This window comes from Lutra lutra, chromosome 10, assembly GCF_902655055.1.
Source record: "Lutra lutra chromosome 10, mLutLut1.2, whole genome shotgun sequence".
NCBI classification, from domain to species: domain Eukaryota; kingdom Metazoa; phylum Chordata; class Mammalia; order Carnivora; family Mustelidae; genus Lutra; species Lutra lutra.
Genome location: NC_062287.1, coordinates 103,820,465 through 103,846,203, shown reverse-complemented (window position 1 = coordinate 103,846,203; position 25,739 = coordinate 103,820,465). Strand labels below are relative to the sequence as shown.

Genomic DNA, 25,739 nt, shown 5'->3' with positions numbered 1-25,739 from the left:
GGCTTTTGGTAGTATTGACATTTTAGCTGGATTGATTTTTCCAATCCGTGAACAGGGAATACTTTTCCATTTATATGTGTTTACAATTTCTTTCATTAATGTCTTGCAGTTTTCAGCATAGATCTTTTACCTTCTTAGTTAAATTTATTCATAATTGTTTTATTGTTTTTGGTGTTATAAATGAGATCAATTTTTTCATTTCTTTTTCAAAAATTCCACAGTTAGTGTATAAAAATGCTACTGATTTTTGTATATATTAATTTTGTATCCTGCAACTTCCCTGAATTCATTGATTAGATCTAATAGGTTTTTAGTTGAGTCTTTAGGATTTTTTAAATATAAAAATCATATCATCTGCAAATAGAGACAATATTACTGCTTCCTTTCCAATTCCGATACCTCTTACTTCTGTTTCTTGACTGATTGGTCCAGCTAGGACTTCTAGTGCCATATTGAATGGAAGTGGTGAGAGTAGACAACCTTGTCTTGTCCCTGATCTTAGAAGAAAAGCCTTCAACCTTTCACCTTTGAATATGATGTTAACTATGGGCTTTTTGCATATGAGCTTTATTAAGTTGAGTATGTTCTTCTATGTCTATCAGGTTAACAGTTTTTATCATGAGTGGATGTTGAATTTTGTCAAATACTGTTTCCTGCATCTATTGAGATGATCATATGGTTCTTTTCTTTCATTCTATTACTGTGATGTATCATTGATTTGCATATGTTGAGCAATTTTTGGTTTCAGGAATAAATTCTGCTTGGTCACAGTGAACAATCCTTTCAATGAGTTGTTGAATTCAGTTTCCTAGTATTATACTGAGAATTTTAGCATGCATCAGGGATACATTCCTCCAGTATCTCTATTAGTATTGCCCTTCCTGGTTTTGGTATCAGACTAATGCTGGCCTCATAAAATGAGGTTTGAAATTTCCCTCTTTTTAAAAAATTTTATTTTATTTTTTTATAAACATATAATGTATTTTTATCCCCAGGGGTACAGGCCTGTGAATCGCCAGGTTTACACACTTCACAGCACTCACCATAGCACATACCCTCCCCAATGTCCATAAGCCCACCCCCGCCCTCTCCCAACCCCCTTCCCCCAGCAATCCTCAGTTTGTTTTGTGAGATTAAGAGTCACTTATGGTTTGTCTCCCTCTCAATCCCATCTTGTTTCATTTATTCTTTTCCTACCTCCCAAAACCCCCATGTTGCATCTCCACTTCCTCATATCAGGGAGATCATATGATAGTTGTCTTTCTCCGATTGACTTATTTCACTAAGCATAATACCCTCTAGTTCCATCCACGTCATCACAAATGGCAAGATTTCATTTCCTTTGATGGCTGCATAGTATTCCATTGTATATATATACCACATCTTCTTTATCCATTCATCTGTTGATGGACATCTAGGTTCTTTCCATAGTTTGGCTATAGTGGACATTGCTGCTATAAATATTCAGGTGCATGTACCCCTTTGGATCACTATATTTGTATCTCCAGGGTAAATACCCAGTAGTGCAATTCCTGGGTCATAGGGTAGCTCTAGTTTCAACTTTTTGAGGAACCTCCATACTGTTTTCCAGAGTGGTTGCACCAGCTTGCATTCCCACCAACAGTGTAGGAGGGTTCCCCTTTCTCCACATCCTCGCCAGCATCTGTCATTTCCTGACTTGTTAATTTTAGCCATTCTGACTGGTGTGAGGTGTTATCTCATTGTGGTTTTGATTTGTATTTCCCTGATGCTGAGTGATGTGGAGCATTTTTTCATGTGTCTGCTGGCCATCTGGATGTCTTCTTTGCAGAAATGTCTGTTCATGTCCTCTGCCCATTTCTTGATTGGATTATTTGTTCTTTGGGTGTTGAGTTTGCTAAGCTCTTTATAGATTTTGGACACTAGCCTCTTCTATCGTTTTGAGTTTTCTGTCATTTATTTCTGCTCTAATCTTTATTATTTCCTTTCTTCTGCTAACTTGGGACTCAATTTATTCTTCCTTTTCTTGTCCTTAAGGGGTAGAGTTAGCTTGTTTATTTGTGATCTTTCTTGCTTCTTAATGTAGGTGTTTATTGCTGTGAAATTCCCTCAGAATTGCTTTTGCTGCATACCACAAGTTCTGGTAAGCTGTGTTCCCACTTTTGTTTGTCTCAGGAAATTTTAAAATTTCCCCTTTAATTTCTTTTTTTGACCCATTGGTTGTTCAGGAGTGCTGTTCAATTTCCATATGTTCATGAATTTTCCTCTTTTCCTCTTGTTTTGATTTCTAGCTTCATGCCATTGATGTCAGAGAAGATAAATGGTGTGATTTTAATTTTCTTGGATTTTCTAAGACTTCTTTGTATCCACACCTATGGTCTAACCTAGAATGTGCACTTGAGAAGAAAGTGTGTTCTACTGTTGCTCTAGTGTCTTTTCTCATCTACAGAATGGGCTGGGGAACACTCTGACCAGGGGACTCGGTGAGATCCATATCTGCCTGAATTGGATCCTTAAACAAGTTTTGTGTCTTTGTTCATAAAGGATATTCATCTTTGGTTTTCTTTTTTTAATGATGTCTTTTCTTGATTTTGATATCAAGGTAACGCTGGCCTTGAACAATAAATTTGGAAGTATCCTTCCTCTTCCAGTTTTTTTAAAGAGTTTTTGAAGAAAAGTTATTGAATCTTTTGTCTTCCTCTTCCAGCTTTTTTTTAAAGAAGTTTTGAAGAGGGGTTATTGAATCTTTTTAAAATGCTTAATACAATCACCAGTGAAACCATATGGGCCTGGTCTTTTCTTTATAGGAAACTTTTAATTTCATAATTTAAATGCTTGTTATAGGTCTATATAGCTTTTGTGTTTCTTCTTCCATCAGTTTCATTAGTATCTCTACAAGACTTTAACTGTGTCATCTAAGTTATCTCATTTATTGGCATATAGTTATTCATAGTAATCTATAAATTTTACAATTTTTTTTCTGTAAGGTTGGTTATCATGTTGACTTCATTCCTGATTTTGGTAATTTCTTCTTACAATTCTTCTTGTTGAGTCTAGCTAATGATTTTCCAGTTTTGTTGATCTTTTCAAAGAATACCCCATTCCAAGTATTCATTGTTGTTGTGGCTATTTGTCATTGCTGTGTTGCTGTTGTTGATCTGCCAGATCTCTTCTGTGAAGTCTATATTCTGTGTAATCTGTGCACATTAGAATTTCTGTTTGATTCAGTTTAGTGGTCAGCTACTGATTTAACAGATATCTTTAAGAGCCTCCTCCCCCTAATAAGTCTCCTTCCATTTTGTCTTAAGTCATGTGTGTGTGCACACATTGAGCAAACTTTAATACTCTGGTAGTTTATGACTCTGTATTTCTTTTCTCTATAGCCTTTCCTTCTTCCTTGCACAGAGTCCTGAGATAAGCCATAGTTGAGGAATTAGGAACTTCTCAGGTCTTTCCTGGGCACACGTACAATATATACATATATGGCCTTCTAGATTCCCAGGGATATATTAAGAATTTTTCAAGGTCCTTGCAGAAATCTCATTCCCGTTTTTTTCTTTTAACTATTTTTTTAATCGAGCTTTTTTTTTTTAACTCCAACTGTATCACTGCCTCAGGAAGCTATGAATTAAACAATTTCTGATAACTGCTTTTGACAAACACCTTGGGGTTAAGGCTGCCATCACTGAATGAGCCTTGAGTCATACATATCAAGTGAAGACAAGATCTATGAGTAGAGCTTTTCCAGATGTTTTCCAAACAGGTCAAGTAGTGACAATTTCCTGGAGATGGGGTTTGTTAAGGATTTCCAATTTTATTTTAACCCCTTCACAGACGGTTAAGGAGCCAGTTTCTGTAGCTGCCATGGTTCTAAGGCTTCTAGTTTTCAGGGCTGCCACAGAATTGGGAGAGGGTAATAGGAGTAGGATTAAGTTAAAACAACAATAGAGAGAATAGATGAAACCAAGAGTTTGTTCTTTGAAAACTATGAACAATTGTTTCCCAAAAACTTGGATAACCTAAATGAAATGGACAAATTCATAGAAAGACACAGCCTACCTAGACTTACTCATGAAGAGATTAGAAAGTCTGAAGAGGCCTATAATTAGAAAGAATATTGAATAAATAATTAAAAACCTCCCCAAAAAGAAAAACCAAGGACCAGGTAGCTTCACTGGTGAAATCTACCAAACATTTAAAGAAAAATTAACACCAATCTTTATCAACTTTTCCAAAACATTCAAGGGGAGAGGAAACACTCCATAAGTCATTCCATGAGGTGAGCATTACCTTGTTACCAAAGCCAGATCAAGACATGACAAGAAAACTACAGAGCACTATCCCTTATCATTATTGACACCAATATCTTCAACAAAGAACTAAAAACCAAATTTGACAGTCTATTAAAAGGATTATATACCATGACCAGGTGAGACTTATACCTAGAATGCAAGGATAGCCCAATATATAAAAATGGATTAGTTAATATGCCACATTAACAGAATGACCTAAATAGTCACACATGATAATCTGTATTGATGCAGAAAAAGCATTTGACAAAATTCAACATCCTTTCCTGACAAAAACACTCAGAAAACTAGAAATAGAAGGAAGCTCCCTTAACATAATAAAGGCCATATGTAAAAAGTTTACAGTCAACATTGTACTTAATGTTAAAAAAAAGAATGAAACCTTTTCCTCTAAGATTAGGAACAAAGCAAGGACCTGCTTTTGCCACTTTTATTCAGCATAGAAACAGAAGTCCCTGTCAGAGAAATTAGGCAAGCTAAAGTAATAAGAGGCATCATCAACATTGTAAAGGAAGAAGTAAAATTATCTCTGTTGGCAAGATGACATGCTTTTATATATAGAAAACCCCAAAGATCACACACACACAGCTGTTAGAACTAATAAATGAATTCAGGAAAAGTTGCAGGACACAGACTCAACACACAAAAATCACCTGCATTTCTCTATACTAACAATGAACAACCTGAGAAGAAAATAAAGAAAACCAATTTATAATAGCATTGAAATAATAAAAGATTTCAGCTTAAACTTAACCAAGGAGATGAGACTTTCAATGCTGAAAACTACAAAATATTCCTCAAGGAAACTGAAGATAACACAAATAAATGGAAAGACATTCCATGTTCATGGACTAAAATTGCTAAGATATAAGTATTGAAGAGAATTAATGCAATACTCAGACAAAGAAAATATAGTTTATACATATAATAGAATACTATTCAGCCTTAAAAGGAAAAGAAGTTTTGGCACCCAGCTACACATGAGTGAAATAAGACATTTTGTTAAGTGAAATAAGCTAATCACCAAAGAACAGTATTACATTATTCTCCTTATAGGAGTTTCCTGCAGTAGTTCAGTTCATGAAGACAGAAAGTAGAACGTTTGCCAGGAGAGGTGGAAATGGGGAGTTCAGTACAGAGTTTCAGCTGAGAAAATAGAAAAAGTTTTGGCGATGTATAGTGGTAATGCTTGCACAACAATGTGAATGGACTTAAAGCAACTATTACACTTAAAACTAGTTTAAATGGTAAATTATATCCTGTGAATCTTTATGACAAAGAAAAAGTGACAAAGTTCAATATGCTTATCAAAATTCAACAATTGTCTTTGAATAAATGTTTTGTTTTTTTTTAATTTTTTTTTATTTTTTCAGCATAACAGTATTCATTATTTTTGCACCACATCCAGTGCTCCATGCAATCCGTGCCCTCTACAATACCCACCACCTGGTGCCCCCAACCTCCCACCCCCCACCCCTTCAAAATTCTCAGATCATTTTTCAGAGTCCATAGTCTCTCATGGTTCACCTCCCCTTCCAATTTCCCTCAACTCCCTTCTCCTCTCCATCTCCCCTTGTCCTCCATGCTATTTGTTATGCTCCACAAATAAGTGAAACCATATGATAAATGTTTTTGATTGTTACAAGATCTTGGTTAATGTCTAGAGTTCCGGGAAAGTTGATTTTCACCATTTTCCCAGTGTAATCTCAATGCTTTTAAAGAAGAGTGGATTTTCAGATGCCCTCAAACAATTCTGGAGGTGATTAGTCCTCTACGATAGTTTTTGCTTTCTGTTCATCTCACTTATTTTTCCGTTCATTTTATCTCCTTTCTTGCCTTTTTGGTGGATAGATTACATTTTTTTTCTTCATTTTCTCATAACATTTTCCCTTCTTTATTGAAAAAAATTACATAACCATTTCTTATCTTTATCAGTAACTCTTGTTTTTTCACCCTTATTGAATGGGTGAGCCTGGTGATGGGTATTAAGGAGGGCACGTATTGCATGGAGCATTGGGTGTGGTACATAAACAATGAATTTTGGAACACTGAAAAAATAAAAAAGAAAAAGAAAAAGGTAAAAAAAAAGAAAAGAAAAGAAAAGAGAGAAATCTAAAGTTACTATCTTCACCCATCTCCCAAAGAGCACAAGGACATTAGTAGACCAATTCTTATCATCCCAATCCTAAATTTTGCTTTTTGGGGAGTCCAGTGTTTTCTATTTTGTCCTTATGTTTCACCTAATGAATCAAATATTGTTGGTCTTATTTTGTACAAACAACACATATGCATACGTGTTTACCAATTTCTTTGCTAACCATTCCTTCTTGCATCAAAAAACAACCTTCTGGGACTCTGTTTCTCATTTTTTTTTTAAAGATTTTATTTATTTATTTGACAGAGAGAGATCACAAGTAGACGGAGAGGCAGGCAGAGAGAGAGAGAGGGAAGCAGGCTCCCCGCTGAGCAGAGAGCCCGATGCGGGACTCGATCCCAGGACCCCGAGATCATGACCTGAGCCGAAGGCAGCGGCTTAACCCACTGAGCCACCCAGGCGCCCTGTTTCTCATTTTTTAAGCACATCATTTGAAAGTTCTATTTAGTGAATATTCTATTCGGTGGATGTTTGCCAGTGCTGGTAAACACCATCAGGGTTTACTTATCTGAAAATGTCTTCATGTCACCCTTGATCTCGAAGCCCAGTTTTAGTGCATATAACAAAATTCTAGGTCTATCATTGTTTCCTCTCAGGCTTTTGAAAAATGTTTTTCTATGGTTTTCTGGCTTACGTTGTAATCAGTCTAATTGCTCTCACTTTGCACGGGATCGGACTTTTCGTTTTTACTACTCTTAAGATCATATTTGCCTTTTGCTATCTTGTAAGTTTACCATGATGTGTTTGAATATAAATTTTTGAAATAAAACTGCTTGGTGTATGTTATGTGATCTGTGTCTGTGAGTTTCACATATTGCTAATTTCACCTATCCTCCATTTGTTGTCTCCTCTTTTTATAGGACTCTATACACATCTCAAATTTTTAGTTTTGTACTTCTAATCTTTTTACATCTCTTCTACTATGTCCATTTCTTTGTCTGTGTGACTTCTAGGTCATTTTTCCAGATTTATCTTCCAGTTCACAGATTCCCTTTTCTGTGTCCATTGCTGTGTAACACATTAACCAAGTATTTTTTTTTTTAATGTCGACATTGTTTTCTTTACATTTGAAATTTGTCATGTCACTTCAGCACTTTACCTATGTTTTCTCATTTTTGCATTTCTATTTTTATTTGAACACTTTGTCAATACTTATTACACATTCTGTATTTGATTATCATAATATCTGAAGCATTTGTTGTTCCTCATAACTAAATCTCTTGGTTTTTGTATACTTGGTGATCTTTGATTATGATGATATACTCAGATGATTCCAATCTGTAGGATTTCTTGGAGATTTTTGGCAAGAAGACTTGCTTCCTCCTTTGCAGACTCCATTGTAAGAATTATTCAGAGACAGATGGCTTCCTACAAAAGTGGCTTTTTGATGTGTTTTATCTGCTATTCCCACCTTTTATGTCTCAGAACTATACTTGCCCAGGGAAGCTGCAGCTGTCAGCTGGTGTGTTCTTTCTCCGGATTATAAATAAGAGCATGTGTTTTACACCTCAGCGAGACTCTCGCCTTTAATAAGTGTATGCTGAAATCTGTGGCGTAGTGTCCTGCTTCTTTGATACCCCTTCTGCATTTCCCCCAAATTTTTCTTCATGCAGTCTTCATTGCTTTTAACAAATACTTCATCTGAATTATGGTAATTTTTGTTGTGTCCCAGTTTCAAAATGGAGTTCTAATTTTCTCTGTATTACTTTTGGAAATATTCTAGAACAGAAGAAGAAACACTGACTTTTTGGTTATATCCTTTTATTTACTTCCTCATCTTAACTGTTTTATTCTCCTTCATATTATGTATTCCTTATGAATTACCAATTATATTTTTCTGTCATCTTATTTTTAAAGTTTTTGCTTTACTTATTATTTTATGATTTACTATTTTGTACTTTTCATTTTATTGTTTTCCAGAACTTTGAATACATTTGTTACTAAAATTAAATTAATGTTTTAAAATGATTAATATTTATTTTCATTTGGGTTGTTTACCCTTGCCTGTCTCTGAGATGGATTCATTTTTTTTTTCTTATCTTGGCCAGGTTTTTTTTTTTTTTTTTTTGCTAGATAACTAATAATGTAGTTCCCTTAGCCTATGGAGTATAAATATAGGTTAATAATCCTTTCCTGAGAAAAATGGATTCTTTCCCAATACCAGAAAAATGTGTGTTGCTGGAACATTCTTTGATGTTGTGCTACCAATGAAAAAGCACACATCTCCAAACTGGAGGCTTTGACGGAGCCTCACCAAGCCATGAATAGAATCAGAATTGATTGTGGCTTTGCAAAGTCTTAAGTTTCACTTCTGTCAAAATTTATGGATGTGAGCCATGCAACATCTGAACATGGATTCAAATGAATAGATAAAGTGTTCCGGTGCTTTAAACTCACTTCCACATAACCTGACTGAGGTTACTAGATTGACGAGAGAAAGTGGTACAAGAGTATTTGTGCTTTGAGCCTCAAAAAAAATAATTTTATGTGTCCTTGTCATGCATCGACAAGTCAGGTTTTAAAATATTTAAATGAGACAAGAGATTTAAATTCTCAGTGCCAGGATTACGACTCAGGATCATAAATTCCATCCACAAAGTCTAAAGTTTATAGGATAAAATCCAAGATTAAAAGAATTTATTAAGATGAACCTGGAGGAGTTTTCCAGCTCTGAGAATATAACTCTGCTCCAACTAGAAAAGGGAGACCATAAAACACTTTTACGATCAAGGGGAGCAGAGATGATTCTGTGTAGTTTATTCCTATTATAAAAGTTATCTTTCAGGGGGGCCTGGGTGGCTCAGTGAGTTGAAGCCTCTGCCTTTGGCTCAGGTCATGGTCTCGGGGTCCAGGGATCGAGCCCCACATCAGGCTCTCTGCTGGGCGGGGAGCCTGCTTCCCTTCCTCCCTCTCTGTCTGCCTCTCTGCTGACTTGTGATCTCTGTCTGTCAAATAAATAAATAAAATCTTTAAAAAAAAAAGTTATCTTTCAAAGGGGAAATGGTGGGACACCTAGGTGGCTCAGTGGGTTAAGCATAAGCTCAGGTCATAATCCCAGGGTCTTGGGATCGAGTCCCTCATGGGGTTCCTTGCTCAGCAGGGAACCTGATTCTCTCTCTTCCTCTCACCCTGCTTGTACTAATAAATAAATAAATAAATAAATAAATAAATAAATAAATAATAAATAATAAAATAATAAATAATAAAATAAATAAAATAAATAATTAAAAAATAAATAAATAAATAAATAAAATCTTAAAAAAAAAAAACCCAAAGGGGAAATGGCTATAATCAGAGAGATAATATGTGAGCACAAACTTCATATATTTGAGGGACCCAGCATATTCACCTCAATTCTATCTAGATTTCCTCTCTTCAGTACTTTCTAGCATCTTGATGACACATGGCATTTCTCTCTCTCTGTTTCTCTCCTTAAGTTGTTTCTTCCACTTTGCTGGCTGATGTTTGCAATAACTACATTTTGCAAAGATGTTCTAATAGCTGTTATAATAAAGCTAGGGATTGTAGACCATAGTTTGTCCTGTCATTAACAGGACCTCATCCTAAATTACATTTCTTATTGTAGCTCCTTTTCTGCTGCCATGGCAACCACACAAGGACTAGAAGGGACCACAGGGGCTGGCCCTGATGTGCACCAGCCAGAGAAGTCTGCGGTTCTATACCCACATCAGTGGAAATGGACGCCAGAGAAGTTCTTGAAGGGGGAACCTAAAGTCCTCGGGGTAAGTCAGTTGCAGATCCGGAAGTAGACCAGTTGTATTGTAAACTCGCAGCTGATCAGTTTTAATGACAAATACTTTGTCCCATTAACCTTATAATACATCAGCCTGCCCAAGGGACATTGGTATCTGACGCTCAGGCCCTATTAGTCAAAATGGTACAATATTCTATTACATCATGCTACTAATCTCATTGTATTTAAAACATAGTGACTTCAGATCTATTCTAAGTTTGTGGGTCATCCATGATAACTTTAACTTCAGCAGGGAATAGCAGCAAAAAAAAAAAAAAAAAAAGGCCACATGTACACTAGCTGGTGTCCATCCAACAGTTTTTTCTGAAAGCTGATGACCCCACATTGTTACTGTCTCTGGGAAATTTTCTCAGACTGCTCCTCAGAGGATGAAAATTCTTTTATTCTCTGTGCATTTCTGTTCAGAGTCTCAGGTGAGTGTGCCTAAAAGAAATGGACAGTTTAAAGAAAGACAGATTAGTGCAGGTGGAAGGAGAGTGAATACAGAGGTTGATCTCTAGCCCAAGCTTTAAACCAATGGGACCAAATCATTATGACACTTTGTATCCTTTTTATGCCATGGGATAACTGTAATCTAATGCCTCTATTTTCAGATCCTAGATGCCAAGAAAAGCTCATATTGCTCTTTTCTTTTGCTTCATCTATACACATGCTCCTTCCTTCACATTATTCTTCCTTGCTTCCTAATTCCTGAGTCACTCCCATCTGAGCAAAGGAGAGCAAGAGCTGTGGTAGGAGTAACACCACAGGGGTCAGTAAAGCACCTCTGGGTAGGTCCTGGTTCATTCTTTTTACCTTGAAAATGACTGGGACATTTGGGATGGATATCCCAAGAGACAGTTTTAGTAATATACCCATAGTTCTTTATATGAAAGAAAAATGACAGGAAAATATCAAAACCGTCTATCATATCAGAAGATGGAGAAGAGGGGGAACTTAGTGGTTGGAAAGAGGGTGACAGATAATCAGTCTTTACTTTCTTCATCATTTCTAGGTTGTGCAGATCCTGATTGCCCTGATGAAACTCAGCCTGGGAATAATAAACATTAATGTCACATTTCCATTCAATGAGTATCATTATTTGTTAGAGCACGAGGTGTACAAAATTGTGGGGTCGCTGATGGTGAGTAGAATACCTTCTGATATCGTTGGAGACAACATAACTTCGTTGTTAATGTCTTGAGCTTTAGAATCATATCTAACCCTCTTTTGCAGTTCTATAACTTTGAGAAAGGTATCTAATCTCCTTTTGACTCCATTTTCTCACATTTAAAATAGGAATAATAATAAAAGACTCATAGAAAGCTGGGAAGATTAAATATTTAGTATGGTATATTACAGCAGCATATAGCAAAAGACCCAAACAGAATGTATTAAACATTGAAAGCCTTGATTTTTCACAACTAGAAACCCAGTGGCTAGTCATTACCAGGATTAGTTAGTTCAGGAGTACAAGAACCTCATTGAGGATGGCTGGCATATTGTGTCACACTGGATACATCTCATTGTTCATAAATGTTTTGTGTGCATAAATCCTTTATATTCCCAAACCAACTCTGGGCAAAGGTAATGGATTTGCCATTGTTGGCTTGGACTAATTGAAATTTACTTCTCAGTTAAGCTGGGAAGGGCTCACTGACCTCATGAACAAAATGAGGATTTCATTAACAAGAAAGAAGAGACATGGCTGGTATGCAGGCAATTTATAATCAACTATCAAATCTTAACAAATGGAGCTGCTATTAGATAAATTGTTTCATAAATTTAACAAAAATAACTAAGATTAAGTGAAAATTTAAGAAAGTTTTAAATTTTTCCCCTTAACATAAAATGAAAGGGAGTTTCTCTGCAAATTAAGAATGTAAACAGAATGCAAAGTATCAAGTGACAAGAGGAAAATAAGTTTATGTTAGAACCAGAAAACCCTGTTCAAGTATTGTAGGGTTTCCATTCATCTACAACGTTGAGAATGAGAGAGTTTAGAGTTTTATTACAGAGTTGGCTTTTTGTTCATCTTTGCCTGTTTACAGAAGAAGTGCAAGATTTAAAGAACAGCATATACTGTGTTACTCCTGGTCATTTGTACCATGCTTTACACGTCTGATGATACTAATGTCAATAATGGCTTTTATTCAACACTTACCATAATCTGGGCACTATTTTAAGTGAATTATGGATTCAGTTCCATTTGTGCAACCATCACAGACTTCTGAGAAAAGATTTACCCTTGTCCTCATTTTGTGGATGAAGAAACTGGGACTTGGAGAAATTAAATGATTTGCTCAAGATCATGCTTTTATTTGGTATAGGAATCAGGGCTCAAATAGGGTTGTTCTGATTTCAGTCTTGCAGACATCAGCCACTCACACGTTCTGCTTTCCCTTTACTTTCCCTTTTTTTTTTAAGATTTTATTTCCTTATTTGACAAAGAAAGAGAGAGATCTCAAGTAGGCAGAGAAGCAGGTGGGGGGCAGGGGGGAAGCAGGCAGAGAGCCTGATGCAGGGCTCAGTCCCAGGACCCTGAGATCATGACCTGAGCCAAAGGCAGAGGCTTAACCCACAGAGCCACCCAGGCACCCCTAATTTCCTTTTCAACACTGCTTTGGAAACCAGTTCTCATAATTTATGTCCTCTACACAGGTTCCATAGATTTCCAGGAACTGCAGGAGCTATGTTTGTCAATTGAACTATCACTCAAACCATCATAGGAATCCCACTAGATCAGTCTTTATTTAATTGGTGGAACATTTTTGCTGCGACCTTCCATTATTCTTTCAACCTTATTTTCCCTTTACTCTCTTATACAGTACAACAACCAATACCAAGAACGAATCACAAATATCTCTTATCTTTGACAATTTAGTTTCCAGTACAGCTGTATGTCTTTTTTCAGAATGCTATAAAATTATTCCCTCATGAGTCTATCTGTTCAAGTTTTCTTCTGTGGACTTTTGGAACACCGTAAAGTTTTACTCATATACACTGTTCACAGTCTTTGTTAAGTTTTTTTTTTTCTCTTGGAAACTTAATATATTTTTTGCTGTGATATTAAATCCTGTGTTTTAAACACAGAAATACAAGGGCACCTGGGGGGCTTAGTCATTTAGGCATCAGACTCCTGATTTCAGCTCAGGTCATGATCTCATAGTCATGAGACTGAGCCCTACATCAGGCTCTACTTTCAGTGAGGAGGCCACTTGAGATTCTCTCTCTCTCCCTCTCCCTCTACCCCTTCCCCCATTCATACACTTTCTCCCTTTTTCTCTCTCAAATAGTTAAATCTTTACACACACACACACACAAATACATATGTATTTATATATAATTTCTGTATATAATGTTCTTCCCATGTACCTTACTAATTTTTCTTAAAGTTTATAGTAGCCTTTAGTTGATATTCTTGGAGATCCTCAGCATAATGCATTCACATGTAAACAGCAGTAAATGTAAACATTTTCCTTAAATATTTTTCTTACATAGTTATTTTGGTTAATATAATATACTAAGAAAAGTAATATCTGTTCATCTACACTTTTATCTTGATTTTGACTTTAATAGAGATGGCCCTAGTGTTTCCTCATTAAATATGATAAAGACTTCCAGACCAAGACAAATGTTCCATTATGTATGGAAGATGAAACTCTTTATATCTTATAAATTAAAAATAGAGCTTCCCTATGACCCTGCCATTGCACTACTGGGTATTTACCCCAAAAATACAGATGTAGTGAAAAGAAGGGCCATCTGTACCCCAATGTTTATAGCAGCAATGGCCACGGTCACCAAACTGGAAAGAACCAAGATGCCCTTCAACGGACAAATGGATAAGGAAGATGTGGTCCATATACACTATGGAGTATTATGCCTCCATCGGAAAGGATGAATACCCAGCTTTTGTAGCAACATGGACGGGAATGGAAGAGATTATGCTAAGTGAAATAAGTCAAGCAGAGAGAGTCAATTATCATATGGTTTCACTTATTTGTGGAGCATAACAAATAACATGGAGGACAAGGGGAGATGGAGAGAAGGAGTTGAGGGAAATTGGAAGGGGAGGTGAACCATGAGAGACGATGGACTCTGAAAAACAACCTGAGGGTTTTGAAGGGGCGGGGGGTGGGAGGTTGGGGGAACCAGGTGGTGGGTATTAGGGAGGGCACAGATTGCATGGAGCACTGGGTGTGGTGCAAAAACAATGAATACTGTTACGCTGAAAAGAAATAAATAATTTAAAAAAATAAAACCTCTTTTCTTTCAACTATCAAAAAATAAAGAATGTTTAAGTCATAATAGTGTTGAATTCTATTAAATGTCTTAACATTGTAAACATGAATAATAATTTGATGTGAATTTTCTCCTTAAATTTGTATTTATAAATTATAATACTAATCAATATTTTAAAAACCTGGACATTTAAAGGAATATCCCACATAGTCATGATTCATTTCATATAATATAATGGATGATTCTTGCTGCTATTTTTTTCCGGAGGTGACTTAGTTAACCTTTACCATCTCCATGTCTTTGAATTTATAAACATTTTGAAGAAATTTACCAAGCTGTTTCATTAGATCAGTCTTTGTTTGATATTAAGATACAATTTTTGAAACTCCTGAAATCAAATTGGAAAGCAAACCCAGAAATTCAAACAGGCAAATAATTTAAGGCAGGGGCGGGGGGGAATCTAATCAACTTGATTCTAGCTGTTTTAGGTAAATGGAAAATAATCACCCAACTGATGGAACCAAATGGAATAGTATATTATTAAAAACTTTTTAAAATAATCAGCATCTAATATGAAATTTTAAAACTTTCATTGCTACTACTTTGTTTATAACTTTTAATAGTCATTTTAAATAAAAACGATCTTTACTTTCTTTTCTTTTCTAAAATCTTATTAAATTTGGGTACCATATTAGGGTTCCTTCATATCAGGAATTTAGGAGCTTTCTTTGTATTTCAAGGACCTCAGATGTTTAAATATGATTGCAATTAGACATTTTTCTGAGAGGCTTGAAAACTTCTCCTGTGAATCTATCTGGTAGCGTTTCTCTGTTCTTTCCGGGAGAAGAGGAGAGTTATTTACAATCTTTTGTGTTTCTCCCAACATAATTGATCTTTTTAACAAATTTATCACAGTTAGGGGTAAGTTTTAGTAAGTTTTGACTTCAAATATTTGTTTAAAGTTTTTCTACCCACAATTTTTTTTTTCTCTTGTTACTAGTTTATCGTTTCAGGGTCCTTGTCAATTGTAGCAGGGACTAAAACTACAAAAGGTCTGGTGAGTAATGTTTCCTTTTTTTTTTTTTCTTTTAATCTGTTTGCTTATTTTGGTCCCAGAAGAAGAGGACTATTCAAGTGTTTGTTCTGCCAGAGTACAAGAGGGGTTTTGTTTTTTAAAAATCAGGAGAGATTGTTTTACATAGTTGCATTGGTCTTTCAGAAATGATAATAAAAAAAATTGGCTGCTCATAAAATTAATGATATGACCATGAAGAGTTTGGGAAGGCAGTGTTGAGAAAATCTTTATGAAAATACAGAGAATTTCTGAAAAGGAATCTCTAACGGAACTGACCAAACAGACGTTGCAGCTTGAGATCCAATCCATAACAGTGACACCAAGTGTTGGTGGGTTATAATCTTTGTTGATTTATTAATTAAAATGTGTATTCTGACTGCTTATGGAAAGGACTTTCATTTGGTTTGCAATGAAAGAAATTCACAATAAGGCCATTAAATAAGGAAAAGCAAATTTACAATACAACTCTCATGCCGATAGGTCTTTCGCAAAGCCAAGAAAAGTTAAAAGCCCAGATCTCAACATATGTTTTTGCTCACTAAAGGCCATATTTGCGTTTTCTTTGCTCAAAGGATAAAGATCAGATTACAGAGCATGATCTTTATGGCTTTTCCAAATCTGACCTGTGTGTCTCCATAGCATCTGGTCCAGCTATGACCATTAAAATCCCCCTCGTGCTACAGCCACACTCAACTTCTCATGCTTTCTTGGAGAATTTTCATTCTTATAATAAACTTCCACAGGAAGAGAATGCAGGAAAGGAATACAGAGCAGAGGGAGGTCATACGCAAAAAGCGTGGAGGCCACAGTTGGGAAATATTGCGCAGCCAGGCACCCAGCACAGAGCAGGGCAGGAGACGGGCACGGACAGAACTGTCTAGTTAACATGGAAAAAAGAGTTTATCTCATGTGTGTGGGGGTTGTCTGAAGGATTCAAGCTTGGAAACCACAGGATCATGTTTGTGCGTGGGCAGCTGTGAGGGGAGAGACCAGTGAGGAAACAGCACAGTGACTGTTTGTGATGGGTCAGCTGGACTGTGGAGACAGAAGTGAGGGGTGTGGAGTACCTGTTGGTGACACCCCTGGGGATACCACCAGATTGCTGAATTGATTTTCCTTCCGTCCTAATCAGAAGTAGCCTGGGGTTAAACATCTCCAGCTCTGTGTTGGCTGCACTTGGGACCTATTTCACTGCAAGCCACTTGAATAGTTTCCGATACAATCTCTTTCACTGCGGCACTTTTGAGAAGGCAGAGAACTGCTTCATGTCCCTGTATATTTTCATGGTGAGTACTTCCTCTTTTCCTGGGGTACTGGGATGGAAGCAACTTATAGGAGCTCTGGCTCTGGCAAAAGCAACACGCTGTAGTTCCTGACTGATGAATGAATCACTTTGGGAAATTGAAAATGATTGAAGAAGAGGAAAATCTTGTATTTGGAGCCATGCCCATGTCTCATCTCTCTCTTTGTTCCTCCGTAAGTAATGAGGGAAAGTGGGAAGGAAGCTCATAGTTATGGAACACCTACTCTCACTAGTTAGTACACTAAGCACATTGCATATTTTTTTCTGTTTAATTTCAAAACAACAATTCTGTTGTCCAGTCTAAAATGAGAGCCCAGATGTCAATCCCTCTGTGTCCCCGGAGCTCCCTGGTGGAGTTTCCTGGTTCTCTAATAATAAAATAAAATTGTCTTGAACATTATCCAACAAGTGGCAAATCACCCATTACCCTCCTCCCCCACCCCCAACATCTCTGAATGTTCTTGCAAGATTAAGCACTTTGGGCCTCAACATCCAGCTCCCGGCAAATTCCCAATTTCCATTCTGTATATCACTACTTCTCTGTACCACTTGCCCTCATTTAGATGTTATCCTAATGTCTTTAGTTCTCCAAATTGCCACTAACACAAGATATTGTAGGCTGTGAAGCTGTGGGCCTCTGGGTAAGTGCAGGGAGGGAGCCTTCTTGAGGTACAGCCCTGGACAAAATGCAACTGAAACTTTACTCCTAAGAAATCTTAAAAAAAAAAAAAAGTCTATTAGCCATTCTCAGCACCACAAAGTTTCCTGTTGTCTCCCCTCCATGCAAGCTTCCTTCTGGCCTTTCTCTGTGCTGCTTGGTTAGTTCTCTGTCTCACCGTCTCTTGTCTGCGCCCAAACATGGAAACTCAACATTCTTCCAGACTCATTATGGTTTTTCTTCATTCCCAGCTAATCCTTGATAAGTCCTGAGTGCTGCATCATCACACCAATACAACCCCTTGACTGTCTCTGCTAAACTAACGCATACTTCCCTTGAGGTTTCTAACATGGCTTATAGTAGGCAAAGCTTATTTCTTGCCTGTTACCCAAAATAATAGAGTTTCTTCAGACAACTTTCATTTTTGCCCCAAGATCATGCAGTTGGGAATTGGCAGAAGTAAGATGAGATTCTGTGCTTTCCTGCCTCAAGTGTCCCTATCCATATCTATATTTTATATCGTTCTGTGTTGTTATTCTGAAGAAGAAGCCTACTTTCAGTTTCTGCAGTTCTGTCCATTTGCAGTCTGTCAGGGTACAGTGCTAAGGACAAAATGTGGAACAGACCAGCTTCATGGGGCTGGCTGCCTGGGCATGGGACCTGCGCAGACACACAGGCTTACCAGTTAAAAGAGACCTACACCTGCTTTACTATTCTGCTGTTGCTGTCTTGAAGTCCTTAATGATTTTTTTAACAAGAGGCTTTCTAAATAGGTAGCCAGTTCCATGTTTAATCTCAATCACATTCTCCCAGAGGTAGTCTTGGTGCCTATTGTGAACATTTTTCCTGCCTGTCCTTGGGGGGTAAATCCATAAGGGTTACTCGGGATCTGAACTCTCGGGTCTCCTCCTGCCTGGGCACCTGCACTGTCAGTCCACAGGTCTGTGAGCCCATACTATTCTCCTGGTCCTAGCATTGACACTCCAGGAGACTTAAGGAGACCAGGCCTCTACCTTTAGGTGTTCCTTGTAGGAAAGTTTAGAAATATTGGAAAGCAGCTAGCGGTTTTGAAGACCTAAGATCTTACTTTTGAGTACGATTATAAGAAGAAGCTAGAAAAGGTGAGCTCTTTGAAGGAAAGAGGACAGCACATACTACTTGGAATCATTAGGCAGAACAGTATGAAATTGCCAATGATCAACTCTGCTTGGTCTAGAAAGACAATGGTTTTATATGGCTTAAACTCAGATTTTTTGCTCAAACTACTTTTTGCTGGAAATCCAGCCTGACCACTGTTTTTTTGTAAATTAAGCTTATTGGAACATAACCACACCCATTTGTTTACATATTGTCTGTGGCTGCTTTGGTACTCTAAGAGCCTGAGTATTTATGACAGAGACCTTATGGCCTATAAAACCTAAAATATGTGCTAGCTGGCCTCTTACAGAAAAATGTTTGCCAATTCCTGGGCTACCCCATCAGATGGTAAGATCCTTGAGGTTAGGGAAATCGTCTGTTCTATTTGCTGCTCTGTCTTCTGTGCCTACAACAATTCCTGAAACATAGAGGCTACCGTATGTTGAAGAGATGAGTAAATAGATTTTTTTAAATGACGAATGCCAATATTCTCAAGGCCCAGTTGACTCTGTGTCACTTGTGTCCTGGGCTCTGATCTGTTGACACTTTCTCAAGGTTAGGGATAGATACTATGCCCGTCCATGGAGAGAGAAAGAAAGAATATTTAGACCAAAGAATCCCAGGCCTCCAATTCAGATTTTTAGGAGTAAGAGTACTGCACAGTGTTTCTCAAATCTGACCATATGTTTTGGTTAAAGATGAAACCTAAAGCCGGTTCTCTGGGGAGATGGCTTAAAGACTGATTAACTTTGTTTTTATTGTTACTTCAGCTTCTTTCTGCTGCTGTAACAAAACTATTGCCAATTTAGTGGCTCAAGACAACATAAATTTATTATCTTATAATTCTGGAGGTCGGAAGTCTCAAATGGTTGTCATTGCGTTAACATCAAAGTGTTGGCAGAGTTACATTCCTTTCTGGAGGCTGTAAGGGAGAATCCGTTTCCTTGCCTTTGCCGGCTTCCAGAGGCTGCCCTTAGTCCTTGGCTTGTGATCCCATCCTCTGTCATCAAAGCAAGCAGGGCAACATCTTCAAATCTCTCTTGGACTTTGACTCTCCTGCCTCCCGCTTCTACTTAGAAGGATTCTTTCATTATTTTGGGCCCACCCAGGTAATCCAGAATAACTTTTCCATCTCAAGGTCAGTTAATAAACAACCTTAATTTAATCTGCAAATTTAATTCTCCCTTGCTATGTAACTTGACATATCCCTAAGCTCCAGAGGTTAAGATGTGGACCTCTTTGGTCTTTTAATATTCTGCCCACAATTATTACTCTGCGTCTAACTACCAAGATAGGAGGTGATATTATTGTGTCAACTATATGGAATGTCTGGTGTTTGAAAAACCTAAGTTATCTTTATGATCCCTTACCCCTCTTTAAAGAGTTTTCACATTCTGTATCTACAATAGCACTGGAAGGTAGAGGGTGGGGAAAAGTGGTTATTTCATTAATGAAAAAAATGACAGGATAAGTGGCATTCAACAGGCCCACACTGGCCAAGGGCGTATGACTGCCATGAGGAACCAGTTTTTCTGACAGCAGGCCAGTGCTTCTGGTTTAGCCTTGTAAACAGATGGTCTGTATTTTTCATCTTGTCATCTCCATTTCTCACATTTCCTGGCTATAAATTCGTTTCTAGGGTTTGGATGCTATCTTGATCCTGTTAAGTATGCTAGAGTTCTGCATTTCTGTGTCCCTCTCTGCCTTTGGATGCAAAGTAAACTGCTGCCATCCTGAGGGGGTGAGTGTTGGGCTTGCCTCCAAGTCAAGTGTACTAGTTTTCTGTGGCCGTGTAGTACATTCCAGAAAATTAGAGGTTTCAACAACACACATTCGTCTCTTCTCAGTTTCCATGGGTGAAGAGTCTGGGCACACCTCAGCTGGTTCCTCTGCTCAGGGTCTGTTATCAAGAAGCTGGCTGGGGCTGCAGTCGCAGCTGAGGCCTCTACTCCCCTTCCATGCTCGTGTGGCAGAACTGATTTCCTTTCAGCTGTGCAACTCAGGACAACTGACTTCTACTTTTGAGGCCAGCAAGAGAGTGAAAACCTCTGATGCTCTAAGTTTCTTTTAAACAGCTCATAGGATTAGGTCTAATCTACCCAGAATAATGTCCTTTTTAAACTGAGGTATACAGCTGAGTGATTTGACAGTTCTTTTCAGTACCCAGTGCTCACTGTGATGTCACCTGTCACAACGCAAGGATGTTACAATACAATATATTCCCCATGCTGTACTTTTCATTTTCATGGCTGATTCACTTTATAATTGGACATCTGTACCTCTTAACCCCCTTCATCTATTTTGCCCATCCTCCCCCCACCTACCTTCACTCTGGCAACCACCAGTTTGTTCTCTGTATTCAAGAATCTGTTTTGTTTGTTTTGTTGTTTAGATTCCACATGTAAGGGAGATGATATGGTATTTTTCTGTTTCTGCCTTATTTTACTTGGCAAAATAGCTTCTAAATCCATCCATATTGTCACAAATAATAGGAACTCATTCTTTTTTTTTTTTAAGATTTTATTTATTTAACAGACAGGGATCACAAGTAAGCAGAGAGGCAGGCAGAGAGAGAGAGGAGGAAGCAGGCTCCCCGCCGAGCAGAGAGCCTGATGCGGGGCTCAATCCCAGGACCCTTGGGATCATGACCTGAGCCAAAGGCAGAGGCTTTAACCCACTGAGCCACCCAGGCACCCCAAGAACTCATTCTTTTTTATGGCTGAGTTGTATATATCCATCTTGTTCACCCATTCATTTATCGAGGATATTACAGTTACTTCCGTATCTTGGCTATTGTAAATAATGCTGCAATAAACATGGGGGAACATATATCTTTTCAAATTAGTGTTTTCATTTTCTTTGGGTAAATACCAGTCATGGAATTACTGGATCATGTGGTATTTCTTTTTTTTTTTTTTTTTTTTTTAGGAACCTCTATACTGTTTTCTGTAGTGACTGCACCAGTCTACATTCCCATCAACAGACTCCACATTCTTGCCAACACTTGTCTCCTGTCTTTTTTGATAGTATCCATTCTGACATGTTTGTGAAGTGGTACCTCTCTGTGGTTTTGATTTGCATTTACCTGATCACGAATGACGTTAAGCACTTTTTCCTATTGGCCATCTGTATGTCTTCTTTGGAAAAATGTTTACAGAGTAATGTCCTTTTTGATAAAGTCAAAGTCAACTGCTCAGTACCTACTCATAGCAGTGTAATCCCATCAGACACACAGATCCCACTCATTTTCAAGCAGTGGGTATCACATAGGGGAATGGGTCACTGGGTGTCTTTTTAGCATCTTGCCTCCCACAACGAATAAAGACAAATTAATTTTCTCCATCCTTACTCCCCCTAAGGGCCTCCTCTCTTAGTCCAGATCAGAAAATACTTCATAATGGAGAGGTCCCCAGAGAGGGCCAGATTTTGCTTCATTATCCTATCATAGCAACATTCCCTGGACTACTAAAGAAAGTCAGTGTTTCAAACTTCTTTACCAATGTGTGCATACCTGCCTATCTCTTACCCAGAGACCTGCAGCAGATCCTCCTGGCCACTGAAAGAGCATCACATAGAGATAATTGGTAAATGGGAAGAGAGAAGAGACCAAGAGGCACTGGGAAGAATAGGACAAGGATATCTTCCAAGAATTGAATTAAAACGCCAAGAGTTTATCATAGTTTTATTATCCAAAGGCAAATCCTAAAACAGTAATAGTTTGATGAGATTATTTTTCTCTTGCTCTTCTCTACCATTTTGTATCTCTTTACTTTCTTTTGGGGCTGCTGTGGTACACTGCATCTCCTGCCCCACAGAAGAGAGCTGGACTAACTCTATGTGTGGACTTCTGTGTTATAAGACCCTAGAAGTTAGAGTTTTCAGCAATTCCTGATGACTTTGTAATTTCATTAAGTGAAACTTTTTTATTTTCATTGACCAAAACATCTGCACAAGGGAGCAAATTCTTTAGTAGCCTTCCTATCATAATGTCTAGGCTGTGTGCCCTTCTGCTCCTGAAGTTACAGAGTTGGGGAAAGCTGCTCCCACAAATCTCTTGGGGACAAATCCAGAAGAGCAGTGTCTTTGAGGCATTAAGGCCAAAGTTTTATCTCTTCCTGTTTCTATCCTCCCCCAGCCCTCACACACATAAATACTCCATTTCACACTTGAGTTTGTGGAATAAAGACCAGAATTTTCCTTAGTTTGCTGATGGTTCCTGCCTTTCTGGGTCTCTGTGGTTTTTGAAATGATTGAGTCATGGCCAGCAAATCATGATTTGGATATCTTGTTGCCATCAGCATAAAGAACTGGATTTGGAAGAAGAGCTCTAAATTTTCCATAACACTTTGGTCTGCAACTTGCTGTGCACACTGATCCATATGTAAGATCAGTCCACTTACAGAGTCACAAAAACAGCCACAAGCTATCGCTGCATGTTTTTCCAAGATCCAGTCTGAGCTCCAGAATGTCAGAGAAACCCCACCAAGTTAATATGGAAACCAAATTCCAAGAAGAAAGAGTAGACTCTGATAGTGATGCCATTGTGTGGATAGGAAGGAGAAGCCCTGTGGTTTTTTTGGTTGACTCACCTATGGCACTCTGATTGACTTCACAGGTTATGTTGATTATGCCATCAAATCCTCACATGGCAGAAACTGCATTTCCTGCACCATTTTCAGGAGGTTTGATGCCACCAACAGACCAACAACAAAATGTTCCAGAAAATGCATCCTGACAGTTGTGCAAGAACCCCATTTGGGAAAGTACCAGAATCCAACTCTGGTATATACACGATTCAAAGTGATGTTCTCATTTTTCCCTGAGAACTCGACAGCTCATTTTACTGGCTCTTTATCAACAATAGCAGAAATTAAATAAATAAATCATGCATTTAATGAGTTAATGGTGCTTGAAAGTTTTTATCCTTTGGGGCATCTGGGTGGTTCAGTCGGTTAAGTGCCGACTTGATTTCAGCTCAGGTCATGATCTCAAGCTCATGAGATCAAGTCATGTCAAATTCCTTACTGAACCTGGAGCCTGCTTGAGACTCTCTTTCCTTCTCTCTCTGCCCTACCCCTCTTGTGCTCTTTCTCTCTTAAGAAAAAAATTTTTAACCATCTTCAGAACTTTATATAAGGACATTAAGTTGGTAAATTAAATTCAGCAGAAGGAGATCAAAAAGACATTGCTGAAATGAGGGCTCCTTAAAGACTACATTTTTCTGCTTCCCTGGCCAGTACTCCTCCTATTTGTTTGACTTTCTTCTCCTACCTTTGGGAATGCAAGGTGTTTTTACTTTCAGAACACTGAGATGCACAGCTTTCCCCTCTCCTTCCTTTTCCTGTTTTTCTTCTACCATAGAAATACCTTCTAATAGTATATTCAGTCCTTGTATGTATACAAGGACTCTTTCTCTCTCCTTCCCTACTTTTTCTCTCTCCCCCACTTTTTTTCCCTCTCTTCACCCCATTCTCTCTCTTCTATAGGGCAAGATTATATCTTAATCAAATATGCATCCAGTGTGATACTATGTGTATACATATGTGATTGTGCAGTACATGGTATTTTCTGAATGCTCATTAAATACACTTGATTTATTACAGAGCAAAAATAAATTAAATTAGAAACACTACGTTCATGCACTGCCTACTTCCTAGACAGATGAAACTTAGAAGAAACTAAGTAATGATATCAGGAAATATAGTGTGGTGGTAAATAATGGGGGCTTGTAAATCAGACAACCCTGGGTTTTCATCTCAAAAATTCCATCTCTCCCAGTTGCCATGGACATACCATGAAATGTCTCTGTGTTTCCTATTTCTCTTCAGTAAAATAGTAATAATATCACATGGCTCGTAGACTTGTGATAAAATAGGTAGAGCAACTACTACTCTGGTTGGCACAGACTGAACCATAGAAGTTTTAATACACACACACGTGAATACATATGTGCATGTATATGTATTTCTGTATATATCCATTCATTGTCGTTTTATTAAACACATATTTATAAAGTGTCTGTTTTGGGCAGGCATCCAGAGAGTGAAGTGCTTCCTCTCATGTAGGTTAAACTGATAGGGCAGGGCATAGTTGAACATGTAAATAATCAGTCAAAATATTTTCATGTGTTGTTAGGAGCTGTGATGATGAAGCAAGTTAGTGGGCTAACCATGAGGTAGACATTAGAAACAGTAACCAGGAAAGTTCTTTCTGAGGAAGTAACATTTTCATGATAGAAATACTATCATTGCATTTTTAAAAATTATGTTCAATTACCCAAGATATAGTACATCATTAGTTTTTGATGTAGTGTTCAACAATTCATTAGTTACATATAACACCCAGTGCTCATCTCATGTGCCCTCCTTAATACCCGTCACCTGATTACCCCATTCCTCCACCCCCTTCCCTCTGTAACCCTCAGTTTTGTTCCTGGAGTCCAGAGTGGTTTGTCTCCCTCTCTGATTTCTTCCCATTCAGTTTTCCCTCCCTTCCCCTGCGGTTCTCTGTGCGATTCCTTGTTGATGGACATTTTCTTTCTCCTTTAACTTTTAACTTTTAAACTTTTTCCAGCTTTATTGAGGTATAATGGGCAAATAATAACTATAAATATTTAACGTGTACAATGTGATATTTTGATATATGTGTATATTGTGGAATGATTATCACATACCCATCACTTCACAAAGTTATCTTCTATTTTTTTTGTGTGGTTAGAGCACTTCAGATCAACTCTCTTAGCAAATTTCAAGTGTACATCTTATTAACTGTAGTCAGCATGCTGTACATTAGATCACCAGAGCTTAACTCATTCTGCTTAACTGAAACTTTGTCCTGTGACCACCATCTCCTCATTTCCCTCACTCCCCAACTTCTGACAATTCTCTTTTTACTTTCTGATTTTATGGGCTTGAATTTTTTTAATTCCACATGTAAGTGAGACATACGACATTTGTCTTTCTCTGTCTGACTTACTTCATTTTACATAACATCCTTCAGGCTCAACATGTTGTCATTAATGGCAGGATTTCCTTCTAACTCTGAAATTCCATATGTACACACACACACACACACATTTCTTAATCCATTCATCCACCGGTGGACACAACCAGTTTCCATACCT

At 37.7% G+C, this 25,739-nt stretch overlaps 1 protein-coding gene across 4 annotated transcripts in view; it reads left to right on the top strand.

Moving 5' to 3' along the window:
* The window catches only part of LOC125078668 (membrane-spanning 4-domains subfamily A member 4A-like), a 210,631-nt gene extending 187,133 nt beyond the window's left edge, over positions 1–23,498 (top strand). For 3 of the 4 annotated variants that reach the window (XM_047691679.1, XM_047691678.1, XM_047691680.1), the window contains 6 exons: positions 10,031–10,187; positions 11,214–11,342; positions 15,444–15,496; positions 16,642–16,804; positions 20,256–20,357; positions 23,232–23,498. In XM_047691679.1, the coding sequence (XP_047547635.1) occupies positions 10,047–10,187; positions 11,214–11,342; positions 15,444–15,496; positions 16,642–16,804; positions 20,256–20,357; positions 23,232–23,351 (708 nt within the window). In that variant the 5' untranslated portion in view covers positions 10,031–10,046 and the 3' untranslated portion in view covers positions 23,352–23,498. The remainder of the gene's footprint in view (positions 1–10,030; positions 10,188–11,213; positions 11,343–15,443; positions 15,497–16,641; positions 16,805–20,255; positions 20,358–23,231) is intronic. The other variant, XM_047691681.1, reaches the window with a different exon arrangement.
* Positions 23,499–25,739: the final 2,241 nt, after the last annotated feature.